The sequence below is a fragment of the Salvelinus namaycush genome, chromosome 9 (assembly GCF_016432855.1).
Source record: "Salvelinus namaycush isolate Seneca chromosome 9, SaNama_1.0, whole genome shotgun sequence".
Classification (NCBI taxonomy): domain Eukaryota; kingdom Metazoa; phylum Chordata; class Actinopteri; order Salmoniformes; family Salmonidae; genus Salvelinus; species Salvelinus namaycush.
Genome location: NC_052315.1, coordinates 5289824 through 5305699, shown reverse-complemented (window position 1 = coordinate 5305699; position 15876 = coordinate 5289824). Strand labels below are relative to the sequence as shown.

The following is a 15876-nucleotide window of genomic DNA, read 5'->3' as shown; positions in this document are numbered from 1 at the left end:
GATTACAATGCTGTACCTGCCCCCTCCCTCACACCATCTGCTCTGACAAAAATCATTCTGGCAGCCAGTGTTGCCAAGGGCTACCTTGAAAACAATGTGGCAGGTGAAAATGTATTGGTCGCGGGTGTTGGGTTTTTGGGTTCATTCTAAACTGCACCGCGGCCACCATGGCATTTCTCTTAAAAATGTATATATTTAACGGTGACCTGCTGCTGCTGACTATCAGGCAGTGAGCAGGCTGTTACTGAGTGAGCAGGCTGTTACTGAGTGAGTGAATGGTGGAGAAGAGGAGGGCTGGAGGGGTGTGTGTGAGTTGAGAGCACTGGTTGAGAGAACGCTGCAGCAGAGGCCGCTGAGTCAGGGAGACAGAGCAGGACCCGCGCATATAGTGACACATTTTTATCAGTTGTAGGTAGGCTATTTACACTGAACTAAAATATAAAACGCAACATGTAAAGTGTTGGTCCCATGTTTCATGAGGTGAAATAAAAGATCCCAGAAATGTTCTATACTCACAAAAAGCTTATTTCTCTCAAATTTTGGCCACAAATTTGTTTACATCACAGTTAGTGATCATTTCTCCTTTGTATTGCCAAGATAATCCATCCACCTGACAGGTGTGGCATATCAAAAAGCTGATTAAACAGCAGGATCATTACACAGGTGCACCTTGTGCTGGGGACAATAAAAGGCGACTCTAAAATGTGCAGTTTTGTCACACACAATGCCACAGATGTCTCAAGTTTTGAAGGAGCGTGAAATTGGCATACTGACTGCAGGAATGTTGACCAGAGCTGTTACCAGATAATTGAATGTTAATTTTTCTACCATAAGCCGCTCTACCATAATTTTTCTACCAACGTAGTTTTAAAGAATTTGGCAGTACATCCAACCGGCTTCACAACCGCAGACCACATGTATGGCATCGTGCGGGCGACTGGTTTGCTTTGCACCATGGCTGTGGTGGGGTTATCGTATGGGGCAGGCATAAACCACAGACACAATTACATTTTATTGATAGCAATTTGAATGCACAGCGATACCGTGACGAGATCCTGAGGCCCATTGTGAGGCCCATTTTTTTTTTTAAAGGTATCTGTAATCAACAGATGCATATCTGTATTCCCAGTCATATGAAATCCACAGATTAGGGCCTAATGAATTTATTTCAATTGACTGATTTCCTCATAATGAACTGTAACTCAGTAAAATCTTTGAAATTGTTGCGCTTATATTTTTGTTCAGTATAGATTGGTCATTATGGAGACACCATTTTTCCATAAAACATAGTAACGCAATAGAGCTGTTATAACGGTGACCAAGCATTGGAAAAACGACTTTAGGCGCACTAGAGCTCTTTAGATAAATTAGCTCAAAAAGGTGGTTTAAAGTAAACTGCATTCTAATGTCGACTTTTCTAACGGATAACGGTATCAAGCGAAGGGTTTTAGTCTTGCTCAGTTCCGGGGTCTGGAGCAGTGGAATTAATTGAAGTTATGGAACTCCCTCGTGTTATTGTATTATGGGGGGGGGGGGGGGGGGGGGTATCCACAATGAAAATGACATTAAATGTGGCGAAAGACAAGCTATATTTGCATCTGTTGGCCAATCAAGTAGGCTATTCATTTATATGCCACTGTAAGTTACTGTAGCCTACCATTTGATACAATAAATATATATTGAAATTACGATATTACTGGGGTCATGACAAATCAATTTGTGCCACATGTGTATCCTACCTGGAGCTGGCAAACGGATTGAATAAATAGCCTGTAACCGTTTGAGTTTGTTGTAGCCCTTGCGTTATTATGTAATTATTCATGGCCGTGTTTAATTAATTAAATTGGAAGTTATCAATTATGATCATGGTCACAGTCACAGATCTATCATTCTCCATATTTAAATGTCAGTTTTATTGTGGACTTTTCCCTGAAATTAGATGTCATATCAGGGACTATAGGCTACCTACATCTAGCTCAGCAAACCATGGCAACGTTGAATTGCAATTATAAACCCAGATTTTAGTCAGTAGTCTATGCGTATTTAAATAACATGTCAATCGCGCAAATAATCAATTTATAGATGTTTGTAGTCTTAACATCTGGCCCATAATAACGGCACAATTGCCAGAAAAAAAGACTAACATTTGTTTCTTGTTCATCCAAGTGTTTCTTGCACAGAGATTGAGATCCTCTGTTCAACTTTTTTTAAATATTTATTTATTTCACCTTTATTTAACCAGGTAGGCTAGTTGAGAACAAGTTCTCATTTACAACTACGACCTGGCCAAGATAAAGCAAAGCAGTTCGACACATACAACAACACAGAGTTACACATGGAATAAACAAACATACAATCAATAATACAGTAGAAGATCTATATACAGCATGTGCAAATGAGGTATCACTCAAACTCTGCTGTCGGATTGATCTATAGTTATGCACATGCGCAAACTGGAATTATTTAAGCAATAAGGCACAAGGGGGTGTGGTATATGACCAATATACCACGGCTAAGGGCTGTTCTAAACACACGATGCAACGCGGAGTACCTGGTCACAGCCCTTAGCCGTGGCCATATACCACAAACCCCAGGGGTGTCTTATTGCTATTATAAACTGGTTACCAACGTAATTTAAGCAGTAAAAAATAAATGCTCGAACCACCCATTTTCGAAATAATTTTTTGGGGGCAAGTTTTAAGCCCTTGTGGGCGGGTTTTAGGAGGTCATTGGGCAAAAGCTTTTGCTAGACCTAGTAACCGTGCACAATAGTTTCCTAACCCTTTTAAGGTTTATTCCTAATAGGCCTACAGACATCTTGGGGGATCTTCTTGCCACCGTTCGTTAGTAAGCCTTGACTTCGTAATTTGACCGTTGTATTTTCCTTTGTGATGTGTTCTAAATTGCACTTTGGGAAAAGTGGTACTAGTATTACTAATAGAATGTGATTGATGAAAAACAAGTATAGGTGTGTGTCAATAAACTCAGGATTGTCAGGGTGAAAGATTAAGATGTTGTCAAGGGCAAGCAAAATTATGAACCAAAAACTGTAAAAGACATGAAGACATGGCGTTGTACCAGGTCTACATTCAATGCCGTGGTAAGGAGAACTACATTCTGCAACACCTAGTTAAGGCCTGCCATCGGAGTACAAGTTGTAAACAAGGGTACATCATCCTCTCTCTACCTCCCATGTTTACACTATACTATCTGAAATCAGCGTCACCGGCCAAAAGCGGTCTGTTGATTCATTTGCATTGCAAACATCTACTGTAGGCTACACATGACGGCTGGTTGAGTAGCTAAATGAGCTACCTGACTTTTCGCTGGCATAGACATTAGCACTGCGCACGTACAATGATTATTATAGCCGAATAGGCTAGCACCAGGAACAACGCAGTGACAGATGGCCTACTAAATAACCTTGCTAGATAATCGAATGTGTCAGGTTTATAGAGCCGGCTAGCAAAGCATGCATTGATTGAACTGCAGGAATAAAACACACTATCAACCAACAGCCGCCACCCAAAAACAAATTGAACCTTCTCACCTGTTTATCTCTACAAATAACGTCACATAAATTGCGAATGTAATCCGCAGGTTCGTCAGCAGATGAGAACGTTTACAATGTATTTTAGCAAGGATATTTTATACAAATCTTTGTTTTTTTCTTGCTTTCCCACCGTATTTCTAGTAGCCTATACACAACCTCCGGTTGCCAAGTGCACAGCAGCAAGCCACCAATCAAACGGAAGATATGCTGCATGTTCACACCTACGACTGCGCATCCCGCGGTCCGCTCAACAACTTTCAGCTCGAACACAGTCAGCTCACGCAATTCATATATATTGTCACTTAGTCCCTTAATAACGGCATTGCAACTGTTTACATCCCTGGCAATTGCTTTCCCAGACATTATGTAGCATGTTCCAGCCATTAGATGCAGTGGAATAGAGGAAGACAATGGCAGGGAAGGGCATAACATCCCTTGGCAATTGGAAGGTGTGCCGTTTGTAGAACGAATATTTCTTAAGATTGACAAAATGCACAATTGCATAAGAAAGAACGTATACCCTGCCTTCAATGCTAATACTTAATCATAAAGCCTCAATCTGAAAAATATCAGATTTTCTGATAATACATGTATAACCTAAAGCCATTTTACATATATATATATTTAAGTCCCATTGTTTAAAATAAGGGTTGATTTTGGAGTTATTGCAGTATGCTTTGGGGGATATCACCTAGAAAGCAAAATATAATCGTTTCTGACACTATTTCCATTACACAAAGCATAATAATAATTAAAGCAATCCTCAAGAGAATTTCCTTGAATAATACTGAGGCAGCAAGGCAGGAGACAATCAGTGACCTTAGTTTCTTATGACTGGTTATTAGGGTTGCAAAATCGTGGTAACTTTACCCAAATTCCTAGGTTGGAGGATACTGGATTTCCTGCATATTCCATTCTAAACTCTGGAATCTTCCAAAAGGGATTTCCAGAAAACCTGGGAAATGTTCAACCCTGATTATCCAGGGAGACTATTTTACATGACAATTGAGGAACGAACACTTGAGGACATGCTTCATTTTATTCAATGCAAAAGAGAAACAAACCCAACTTACAATGTTCGGCAGTAGGTTGAATGACAGCACAGCGTCTGATAAACAAAATGGAAGCAGTTCTTTGTCAGGAGGATGGAACATACGGCAGCCCTGTACAATGTCCACTTATACCGATTTAAACAAATAGCCATTAATCTTGACCTTAAACAGCCAAATACAACAACTGTGACAGTGGTCCCACTGTAATATCCCTTTCTACAAAATTCCTGGAACTTCATAATAACGTGATAATAATCTTTACATTTCCAGAGACATATACAACTTGTCTTTTGGTAATTCCTTAAATATATCCCTGCGAAAAAACCAAACACCAATGTGTGTGTATAGTATTTGTCCTCAGATATCCTCATCCCCAACCTTCATAAGTTGTTGCTTGAGGAGGCTCCTTTCGAGTAGTTTTAAGACAAAAGGAAAGTGTTGAAGACTCTACCTGTATGTACTAACAAAGTCGGTCACATTCTGCCTTCACGGGTCTCTAAAAAAGTACTTTATCAAAAGTACTTTATCATCTTACCAGCAGTATCCTAATGTAACTAGCCTGGTGTCAAGCAGTATCCTAATGTAACTAGCCTGGTGTCAAGCAGTATCCTAATGTCACTGTAGCCTGGTGTCAAGCAGTATCCTAATGTCACTGAAGCCTGGTGTCAAGCAGTATCCTAATGTCACCGTAGCCTGGTGTCAAGCAGTATCCTAATGTAACTAGCCTGGTGTCAAGCAGTATCCTAATGTCATCGTAGCTTGGTGTGATAAGTCATTTGACATTGAGAATTTATAAAAGGAGAGGATTCTGAAAACGTTTGAGGTCTACTAATCAACTGAAACAGAATTAACAATAACTACTGTTTATCAGCCATTCCATTTTCAAAGTACAAAATCTAAATCGCAATCCTTTAAAACAATGTTCTATATAATGGATTTATGGCCACAATTGTAGTACTAAATCTAAACGTATTAGCATTTTCAAATGGTCCAAATCATTACAGACAGACGTATCTGATATGTCACCAAATCTGGTCCATTTGGTGACAATTGAAAGGAGATAACATAGATTTGAGTTTATTTTTGGTTCACAAACCTGTTCTGAACCCACAGCATCAAGGAAGTTCAGTCTGGTTTAACACTTTAAGAGGAGGAATAAGCTAAAAAATATATATATAAATATAAATACACTTGGCGTAGTTGAGGAATACTATATATCGGACTTATTGTGTGGATAACACTAGCTGTATGCTTGCTGTAAGGTATTTTACTCTTCTTTTTTTGGCCCTCAATCTTGTGTATAGCTTATGAAGACATATGTTGCATTTGAACCCGAAAACATGAAAAAAAAAAAGCGTTTTCACCTTAGCATAGAAAAGTCTCGAAGGTATAGTTTTACTGTCAGCTTATTGCACTGACATACAAAACAAAAAAACAAAACAAGCATAAGGCCACACATTTGAACAGATGAGTAACATTCAGTGCTTCAGTGTCCCAAATAAAACATTGTATGGTATTCATACCTTCTCCTTTTTGTCTCTCTTTGGGCAACCCCCCCCCCCCCCCCCCCCCCCCACATACACACGCGTGCTGTAATAAAATGACTCGAAATCAGACAACCTCTTACACTAAAACAGATCAGTGACATTCATTTACACATATTAAATAGTGTTTTACATTCCAGTTGTGCATATCTTTAACTGAGTCCCCGTGTCCAGTTTGGAATTTCAAAAGGTAAATGGACAGGAATGAAAAAAGAGCGAGAGAGAGGGGGGGAAAAAGTACAAAAGTATGTGTTCATCTAACTGGCATTGCAGGTGCTGAATCCTCATGGATATGTACAGTGAAGTGCAAATTGAATGTGGACTGTTCCATTTGAAGGGAAATGGCGGGGGAGGCTGGGAGTGTACGATAAGTTCCATTAGGGCTTGGCAGGTAACACTTTCTTAGGGGTGGCTGGTTTCCTGGTTTGCCATAGGTGGCCGTGGATCGTGATGGCATCCACACTCGCCGACATGGTCTTGGCGGGAATCTGACTGAACTGCTTCCTGTCCGAGTTGTACTTGAAGAGGCCCTCGATCATCTTGCTCATAATACTCTTGGGCCCGATGCCGATCAACTTGGTGGCCTCGTCCGTTTCGGGGCTGTATACGTACAGGGAGCGGAACTGGCAACCCCCGTCCCTGAACAACACCAGGAAGTTGTTGGCTTCTGATTTCTCCATTTCCTGCAAAAGCGAAGCAAATAAATGATCATCATCATACAAGACAACAGACGTGTCATGATGACTTTCATTGTGACCAGCTCTTGCTGCTTTAAAAAAAAAAATGCAGTGACTTCTGAGGTAAAAATGTCAGTTGTCAAAAATATGAACACTAATCTGCATATTCTTAGTAAATAATCTATTATAATTTGCCATTTAGCAGACTTTTATCCAACGCAACATAAAGTCATGTAAATATCACCATGATCAAATGAAAAGCATTCATCTGAGAAGTGACTTTATTGTATTGATGAGCTGAACATTAAGATGACCAACACTGTAGAAATAGAATGACCAGATTACCTCCACAATCTTGTTCTTCTGACCTTCGTTGACCTTGCCCGCCAGGCAGCAGTGGGCTAGCGCGTTCTGGATGATATGCTTGTTTGATTTGGCACTCGGCTCCTTGTACAGTTTGGGCCCTGTGCACACCAAGGGGAAAAAGATGATCAATCGTCATAGCAACCACTCTACCAAGGGCCTCGGAGGTTGTGCCAGCAGTTTGTCAGTAAATCATTTATAGGCGTCATCTTAACATCCCTCATCATGGAATCTCGAGACCAAGGGCCTTCTACGCTATCATCATCATCCTCATCTTGATCCTTTCAGACTGAAATTTTGCTGAGTTGATTTCACTCTGTTTTACTTGTCTTAATAAGTCAAAAACAATCATTATTCAGAACAATCATGGCATATATGCACATTAGATTCAACATGTTACTCAACCAAATGTGCAGAGAGTGGGGTTGCAAAAATTCCAGTAACTTTCCCAAAATTCCCTGGTTTCTTTGAAATTCCGGTTGGAAGATTCCTGGAATCGGGAGAGAATAAGCAGAAAATCTGGGAATCCTCCAACCTAGATTTCTGGAAAAGTTACCAGAATGTTGCTACCCTAGTGCAGAGTGACAAAAACATAACTCAAGCTGTTAGTGGTACTCTAATTTTAAATATGAAAATATGATAGCAATTTGGAATGATGAATCGGACACAAAATCAGATGTCTAAACAGCATGAAGTGTCCCGCAGTATTCAGAACTTCACAAAGCTAATCAAGATCAATTATAATACAGCTAATGAATGTGTCTTAGCAGTGAGGTGACCACCCACCGGTGTACTCTGTGTTTGATTTCACAGATGAGGCAGTGGAGCCATTCTCCCAATCGTCCTCCTCATTCCGGCTTCCAGATCGACAAGGGGACAGAAAACCATCTGCAGAATCAGGCCTGACACACACACACACACACACACACACACACACACACACTTACTTAGGTCACCTCTCTCCACGGGTAAAGCGTTTTTACCTCATATGTAGAGTATAGCCTCTTCAAAGACTTCAGTACAGGCTATTTGTGTGCAAAGTACAAACAGTGTCTACCTTAAAAATGTGATAATCACTGACAGGGATGTGCTTTGTATATCAAGTACAAGCTTTCTAAAGAGCTCTACACAGTCGACGTAAACGGAGCCGTCGGAGGTCCGTTTGAGTCGCGTTCCAAAAATTCAGCCGCACAAAATGTACGTCGGCTCCGTTTTCTTAGACTTCAAACAACTGTGAAGCAATGTGATGAAATCAAGTCCTCTATGGGGAGAGTTACTACAAAACACCTATATCTCAACCAGCGCATCTTATTGAGATAGACTTAGCACGGGGAAGAGGTGACAGTCTGTCAGTGAATGCAGCAAGTGGAATATAGGCAGGAATATTTCCTGTTTTGTGTAGAGAGGGTAAAAAGCATTAAAGCAGGGGTTGATGGTGAGATCTGACAAGGTCACAGTGAAGGTTTTTTTTTTGGGACCATGAGGCATCACATGGAGCATGTTCATTAGGCACCAAACGGATGAAAACATTGCAAACGTGTTCCTTTGCGTGCCCTAATGAACATAAGATACTGGGCCAATACCAAGTCCAGGGTTAAGACTTGCCATAAGAACTCTCATTCTCACATTTACATTTTAGTAATTTAGCAGACACTCTTATCCAGAGCCACTTACAGTAGTGAGTCATACTGGTCCCCCGTGGGAATCGAACCCACAACCCTGGCATTGCAAGCGCCATATGCTCTACCAACTGAGCTACACATGTACAGAAGCTGGGAGAGTGAGGTGGCTTCAGGATTAAACTACTACACAGGAACTAACCTTCTCCTTCTCAGTTTAGGAGAGCTCAGTAAGAAGCACAGACTGCCAGAGTGTAAGCTGGCACTTCTGACAGTTCCAGAACATTAGGAGATCAAAGAGAGAGTACGTAAGAAAGAGAGGGTAGGTAAGAAAGAGAGGGTGGGTAGGTAAAAAAGAGAGGGTAGGTAAGAAAGAGGGTGTATGTATGAAAGAGGGGGTATGTATGAAAGAGGGTAGGTAAAAAAGAGAGGGTAGGTAGGAAAAGAAGAGTGCAGAGAATATAGAACGTGTTAGCTAGGTTAAACGCTGTTGGCTGGAGAAAGGGGTTAACAAAGCAGGTCAGAAGTGATACTCAAGTTCAATGAAACAGTGTCAATAGTGTAATTTTAGGATGAATCCTAATTTCCATATAAGTCAAATTTGCACTTAGTCTCCCATTGACATAAATGCATGGCTACGTGAAAATTCAAAGTGGAAGTTAGGATTCACCACTTAGAGTAGAAGAAATGTTAAGATGAAATTCAAGTAGCTCTACATATGCATAATTTTCCTATACTGTAAACAGAAAGGAGTCTTACCTTGGGGTTCTCTTCTCAGATTGCACAGTGTCGCTGTCCCGCAGGTTGAAAGAGGCCAGAGACAAGCTGTCTCCCAGGTTGAGAGAGGCCAGAGACAAGCTGGGCACTGAAAAAACACGAGGTCGTGAACCTAGATGTGAAACACAAGTTTGGCCAAAGACTGGACCACACAGTTACACCACGATCACAACACGATGCCGTCCGGCACACTTTGTGCCCACCTTGTCACAGCTATCTGCAGCATCATCTGATGTGCACAAACACACCTCCTGTATGGCTCATTCAATTTGACAAGAATTTGATTTTGAGTTCACTTTCATAGTTAAAAAACGGACATTGGTTGCCTAGGAACCCACCCAAAGTCACACATAGCATAATGAAGTGTCTTTGCCAGACTACCAGAGATCGATTCATGCAACACATTACAAGATCAAATGAGTCAAATTGGTTTGGCAAAGCAGTTAAGAAATCCGTCAGGGTTAACTACTGCATTTAAAATAAGATGCTTTCACAAGGAAGCAATGCAAAAGGTTAGTAGTACTAGTAGTTGGTATGCAGATGTTTTATCACAGGAGGCACTGAGCTGCAGAGAAACAGTGTTTTATCACAGTTGGCACAAAGCTAGCTGTGGTAGCATGCTCAGGCACAATCACCATACCAACACAACACCACCATTGACTCCTGAATCTTGAGAGAGGTCGTCTCCACGGTTACCTGCTGCCCTGGCCGGGGTTCTGGAGGAGTCCATGCTGTCCCGGTGGGTGGACCTGGGCCGGGCTCTCCTATGCTTGGCGCCGGACGGCCGCTGCTGCTGCTTTATCACCGTGTCCATGTCCTCCGTGAGCTTGAGCTGCTTCCTCCTCAGGTACTCCTGCTTGATGAACTCCCGGCGAGTTTTCTCATCTTCCTTCCTCACGTGCTCTTCTTCCGCTTTCACTCTGAGAGGAAGAGGAATGGTCATTTATGAGCGTCAATAGAAGACAGTAGATTATACTAGATGAAGAACAGCTAAAGCTATGACCGGGACGTAATCATACATAAACTATGGGATGTAATTGTTCCTAGTATGAGACCAAACCATTAGTAGTAAATGTACTTCAATCCATTACATCACCATTTGATGTACTTTGACAAATACAATTTGAATAATTAACATTTAAAAAGGCATGATACAATGTGTGACAGGCTTTTAAAACAACTTTTTTTTTGTTTAAGTTTACTCTACAATCAAGTGGGAGTGTCTGGATGTGTGTTTGCATATATGTATGAGAGCACGTGTGTGTGGTGGAAGGGAATACATAGTATGTACCGTGACTCCTCCTTCTTCCGCTCTAGCTCCGCCTCCTGCTGCAGCTTCTTCTGCTGCGTTTCCTTGTCCCTCTTCAGCCTCTTCTCCAGGAGAGCAGCCCTCTTCTGAGCCATGTTGTCTTCCCCGTTCCCATCACCCTGGGGACAGAGACACACAGTCAGTTACAGCCAGGAACCCACTACAGGGTCGCATTCAGAAAACTTGTATGTAAGAACAAACATGACATGTAGAATAAGGAATCACATTGGCTCTATTCATGGAATTTTTATCTGCTACGTAGGACACAGTTTGGCTACTGAACGTGGTCCAGGAATTCCCTGGCTAATGTGAGCTGTTGTTTTTTTCCCCCTGGTACATTTAAAAGGAGCAGTTTCACAGACCAAGATTATACAGTACCTATTCCTCTGGACTGAAAATCCCTTTAAGTGGAGACTCCCCTGAACATGCTAGCACTGTCAATGGAGACTTTTAATTGATCTGCTGCTCTTTAATTATTTGTTATTCTTATCTCTTACTTTTTTTGTGGGGGGGGGGGGTATTTTCTTAACACTGTATTGTTGGTTAAGGGCTTGTAAGTAAGCATTTCACTGTATTCGGCACATATGACAAATACAATTTGATTTGATTGAGCATGGTTACTAGTCTAAGAGTCTGAGCAATGGTCTCTTGTTGAGTGTATTAAAGCAATTGTACAACTAAACTGTGAACGGTGCTCTCTCTAATAGCATCCCTGTACTGACCATTATTTCTTACTATAGCACACTCAAGATCCAATACCATGTGCAAAAAAAACAGATAATTTGATTTCAATGTGACCTCATCACAACTATCCTACAACTAGCTCAACATCTCTGCCAACCCACTTCTCAGCAGCTGCATTTTAATCATTCACAAGCTCCAGTTCCCTGACCTAGATGAAGCCACAGACGACTGGCTAGTTTACCGTCCTCACAATAGGAAGAACCATGTTGTCCTCAGCCCGACCTATTTAAAGAGCCATTTCTCATGTGTTTCCTTTCCAAAAGTGTTTCCTTTCCAAAAAACAAAGATGGTTACCAACAGAACCAAAGCATATTGCTTTGTCATAGAACTGGGACACAGGTTTTTTTCAATTACTTAGGAAAATAGTAATTTTTGGCAGCCAAATGTCCAAAATCTGTCATTTACACACTGATGTAATGGCTATTGTTTTGGAGATTATTCAGAGGGAAAATATTCCCCAACATTAAAGCCATTCCAACTGTACAGTGAGTGAATACAGTTGAAATAGCAACTGTATTAAAAAGGCTATACAGAACATTTGCCTCTGGGGACACTCTTGAGCCAAAAGGGGTTCTTTAAATGGACAGAAATATTGAAATGACCAGTAATGGGTGGAAAAGAGCACACATGGAAACCATGTATTTGATACCAGTCCATTTATTCCGCTCCAGCCATTACCACGAGCTCATCCTCCCCAATTAAGGTGCCACCAACCTCCTGTATCTCACAACTATTAGCAACTAAACTTCCATAGTGTATCTTATAACTTCCTACCTTAAAGAAAAAGCCACAGGACATTTTCTCGTCTTCGCCATAGGTCCCCTGCATGTCTTCACTCTCCTCCATCCCCTCTCCCTCCAGGGGCTTGAGCACGTACAGAGGCACCTCAATCAGATTGCTTCTGGCCTGGCCAAACATGTCTGAGATAAAGGGGGTCTCTGTGGGGGTGACCGTAAAGGACTCTTTCACTGGCTGGGCCAGCACTTCAGATACGGTCGACACTATTATGGGTTTAATCTCCTCCATTTTGTACTTGTGCTCCATTTCCTTCTCCTCCACATCATCCTTCTTGGAAATCTCTAGTGTCCCTGGTTGTGTTCTCTGGTTGTTTTTGGCTGGGGAGGAGGGTGACGATGCACTAACAGCCTCTCTCTCTGGGGATAGCACATGCTCAGTGTCCCTGTCTCCGGTCTCAGGGGTTTCACCGGTGGGTTTGTCCCCCATGTAGGTGAAGGCCATGGCCTGACATGGGGAGAAACGGCGCAGGCGGGGGAGGCTGTCCACAGACTGGGGCGCCGTCAGGCAGCGGTTATAGGGGGCCAGCTTAAGCTCGCTGGGGCGCGGAGTGCGGGGGTTCCGTGAGTGGAAGGAGGCCGACTTCCTCTTGATGCTGGTGGGCGAGTGGTGGGCGGAGCGGGGCGAGTCTACCGGGGAGGGAGAGTCGGAGGAGCGGACAGAGGCGCGAGCATATTTCTGGGGTGAGGGCTGGGTCTCGGGAGGGGGAATGACCCAGGCCTGTTGTTGCCGTTGTTCCCTCATGGCCATGATGACCTCCTGCTGCTGGGCCAGGCGCTGCATCTCCATCTGCAGGAAGCCCAGTGAGTGGTTGAGCTTCTCCATGGAGCGTGTGTAGTTCGCTAGATCCACCTCACTGGGACCTTGACCTCCCTCTTCTCCCGTGCTTCTTCCTGGGGATTTCAGCCAGCAGATCCCGAAGGGCGCCTGCCCCTGCTCGGCCCCGTCAGGCGTGTCCGCTTTGCTCCTCTCAGTTTTCCTCTCCTTCTCTGCAGTCATCTTCCCCCTTTCCTCCTCTCCTCCTCCTACTGAGGCACCGTCGGCCTTCCTCTTGACCACGTCCAGGAAAGCGGAGTGGTCCATCCTCTGGCGGTGAAGCGTAAACGCTGCCTCCACCTTCTTCTTCTGCGTCTCAATGGCTTTTCGCTTCTCCTCCAGGCGCATGCGCAGCTGAACCATCTCTGTTGCCATGGCCTGAGCCGGGTCACTAGGCGGAGGGGCCTGCGCTGGCCCAGTGGGAGGGGCTTGGGTAAGGGGCATGCTCTGTTGATGAACGGGGCTGTGCTCTGGAGTGGGTGCCCAGGAGACGGAGAGGGGGAGGCCCAGTTCCGAGCCCTCGGGGGTGGTCTTGAGGGAGCTGCCGCCCCCGCTGCTGCTGCTGCTTCTTCTCCCTGATTCGGGGTTGCTGAGCTTCCGGAACTTCTGCTCTGCGAAGCTGGTCATCTTGATGCCGGAGCTAGTGGAGGGAGATTTGCCATAGCTTGAGCTGCTGGGGCAGGGACTGTGTGTGTCCATGTCTAGCTCCATGCTCGTAGCTTCCCCCAGCGAAGAGTCCTCGTCCAGCATCTCGGCGATGTCCTCCGTCCTCAAGTGGATGTCTGTGTCCACCTCTGTGGTGTTCAGTGAGTCCAGGTCCATGTTCTCCTGTTGGGCCTTGGGGTCCAGGCCGACTACACCTCTGCCCCGGTTTTGACTGTGCAGGAAAAAGCCATGGCTGATACCCCCCGTCAGGGGGCATTGTGGGGGCTTCCTCCCGGTGTTGTGGATGATCTGGAGGGCCTCCTCCATGCTGGGGATGGCTGCGCCTTTTCCATGCCCATCCAGGGCTGATGAGCCATTGGGTTGAGGTCTGCCAGGCTGTCTTGGCAGATCGGGGCCTGCTAGGCTGTCCGGGCAGCCCTCCTCCTCAATGCCCACGCCCTGCCCATTGATGGGCTGGAAGGACAGGTTCCTCTTCATGCCCCGGGGCATTTGGTGGACCTTGAAGCCCTCTGTGCTGGTAGAGCGAGTCATGCCATGGCCGGGGGGAGTAGACGTCTGGGTGTCCTCTTTGTCGAAGGGAATGTCGTAGGATACCCCGTAAGGCCCGGACCTGGTAAAAACAAACAGTCCATCCATCCATCCACTGTTGTGTGTGTAGTGCTTTTAATAATCCTACAGCCCAAAAACTAAGACACAACTAACCAGTGTAATTTAAGAATAACAGGGGTACGATTTCACATCAGAAACATCCTACTCATATACCAAATAATAATGTCAATTTATTCACATAGTCCATGACACTCACCTTTTCTCCTTGGGCCAGGTTCCTACGCAGCCATCCACAAAGGACATTGAGGTGGATCTCTTCATTTCACCTGGATGATGAGAATGAACAAAATAAACATCTCATATCAGATATAAGGGACTCCATTCAAATTCAAATGTTTATTAATGTTGAAAGCCAAACGTTTGAAGTGATCTTGTTACCTGAGTTCCTAGGTTGAGGCCGGAGAGGCAGACTAGAGAGAGAGACATTTAGAAAATTAGATTGACAATCATGAAAACTTAAATGAAAGCTTTTTTTTAAAGCTTTGGCCCCATAGCTTGAGCAATATATCATGTATGTCCAACACTGAATACCATTCCAGATAAATTTGCATAACCTCTATCCAATATCCCCTGTAGTTGCTGTAGTTTTTAAAACAGATAACCACATCAAAATAAGCTAGGGCGTACTGTATTGTACTGAACTGTACTGAGCTGAACTAAACTGTACTGAACTGAGCTAAACTGTGTTGAACTAAACTGTACTGTACTGAACTGTATTGTACTGAACTGTACTAAACTGTACTGAACTGTACTGAACTAAACTGTACTGAGCTAAACTAAACTGTACTGAGCTAAACTAAACTGTGTTGAACTAAACTGTACTGTACTGAGCTGAGCTGAATTGTACTGTACTGAACTGAATTGTACTGAACTAAACTGTACTGAGTTGAACTAAACTGTACTGAACTAAACTGTGTTGAACTGAGCTGAGCTGTATTGTACTGAACTGACCTCACCTAAGTAATAGAATGTGTGCTACTGCTGTTCTATTGTAGTCGTTAGGTCATTATTGTAAAAGACAATGTTTTCTTCATAATGACTAGTCTCTTCCCACAGTGGAGCATGCAGGGCACCTTGGGTCTGGCGAGAGAGACCTGACTTCTCAATTATCAAACACAACATGTAAAGTGTTGGTCCCACGTTTCATGAGGTGAAATAAAAGATCCCAGAAATGTTCCATATGCACAAAAAACGTATTTCTCTCAAATTTTGTGCATACATTTGTTTACATCTTTGTTAGTGAGCATCTCTCCTTTGCCAATATAATCCATCCACCTGACAGGTGTGGCATATCAAGAAGCCGATTAAACAGCATGATCATTACACAGGTCCACCTTGTGCCGGGGACAGTA

At 43.4% G+C, this 15876-nt stretch overlaps 1 protein-coding gene across 1 annotated transcript in view; it reads right to left on the bottom strand.

Moving 5' to 3' along the window:
* Positions 1-6526: 6526 nt before the first annotated feature.
* Positions 6527-15876, bottom strand: part of LOC120053667 (calmodulin-regulated spectrin-associated protein 2-like) — a 105186-nt gene continuing 95836 nt past the window's right edge. The window contains exons 10-20 of the mRNA XM_039000839.1: positions 14903-14934; positions 14721-14790; positions 13692-14525; positions 13463-13640; positions 12413-13402; positions 10877-11013; positions 10282-10505; positions 9568-9697; positions 7976-8091; positions 7172-7290; positions 6527-6832 (exon numbers count right to left, since the gene is read on the bottom strand). Coding sequence (XP_038856767.1) covers positions 6527-6832; positions 7172-7290; positions 7976-8091; positions 9568-9697; positions 10282-10505; positions 10877-11013; positions 12413-13402; positions 13463-13640; positions 13692-14525; positions 14721-14790; positions 14903-14934 — 3136 coding nt within the window. The remainder of the gene's footprint in view (positions 6833-7171; positions 7291-7975; positions 8092-9567; positions 9698-10281; positions 10506-10876; positions 11014-12412; positions 13403-13462; positions 13641-13691; positions 14526-14720; positions 14791-14902; positions 14935-15876) is intronic.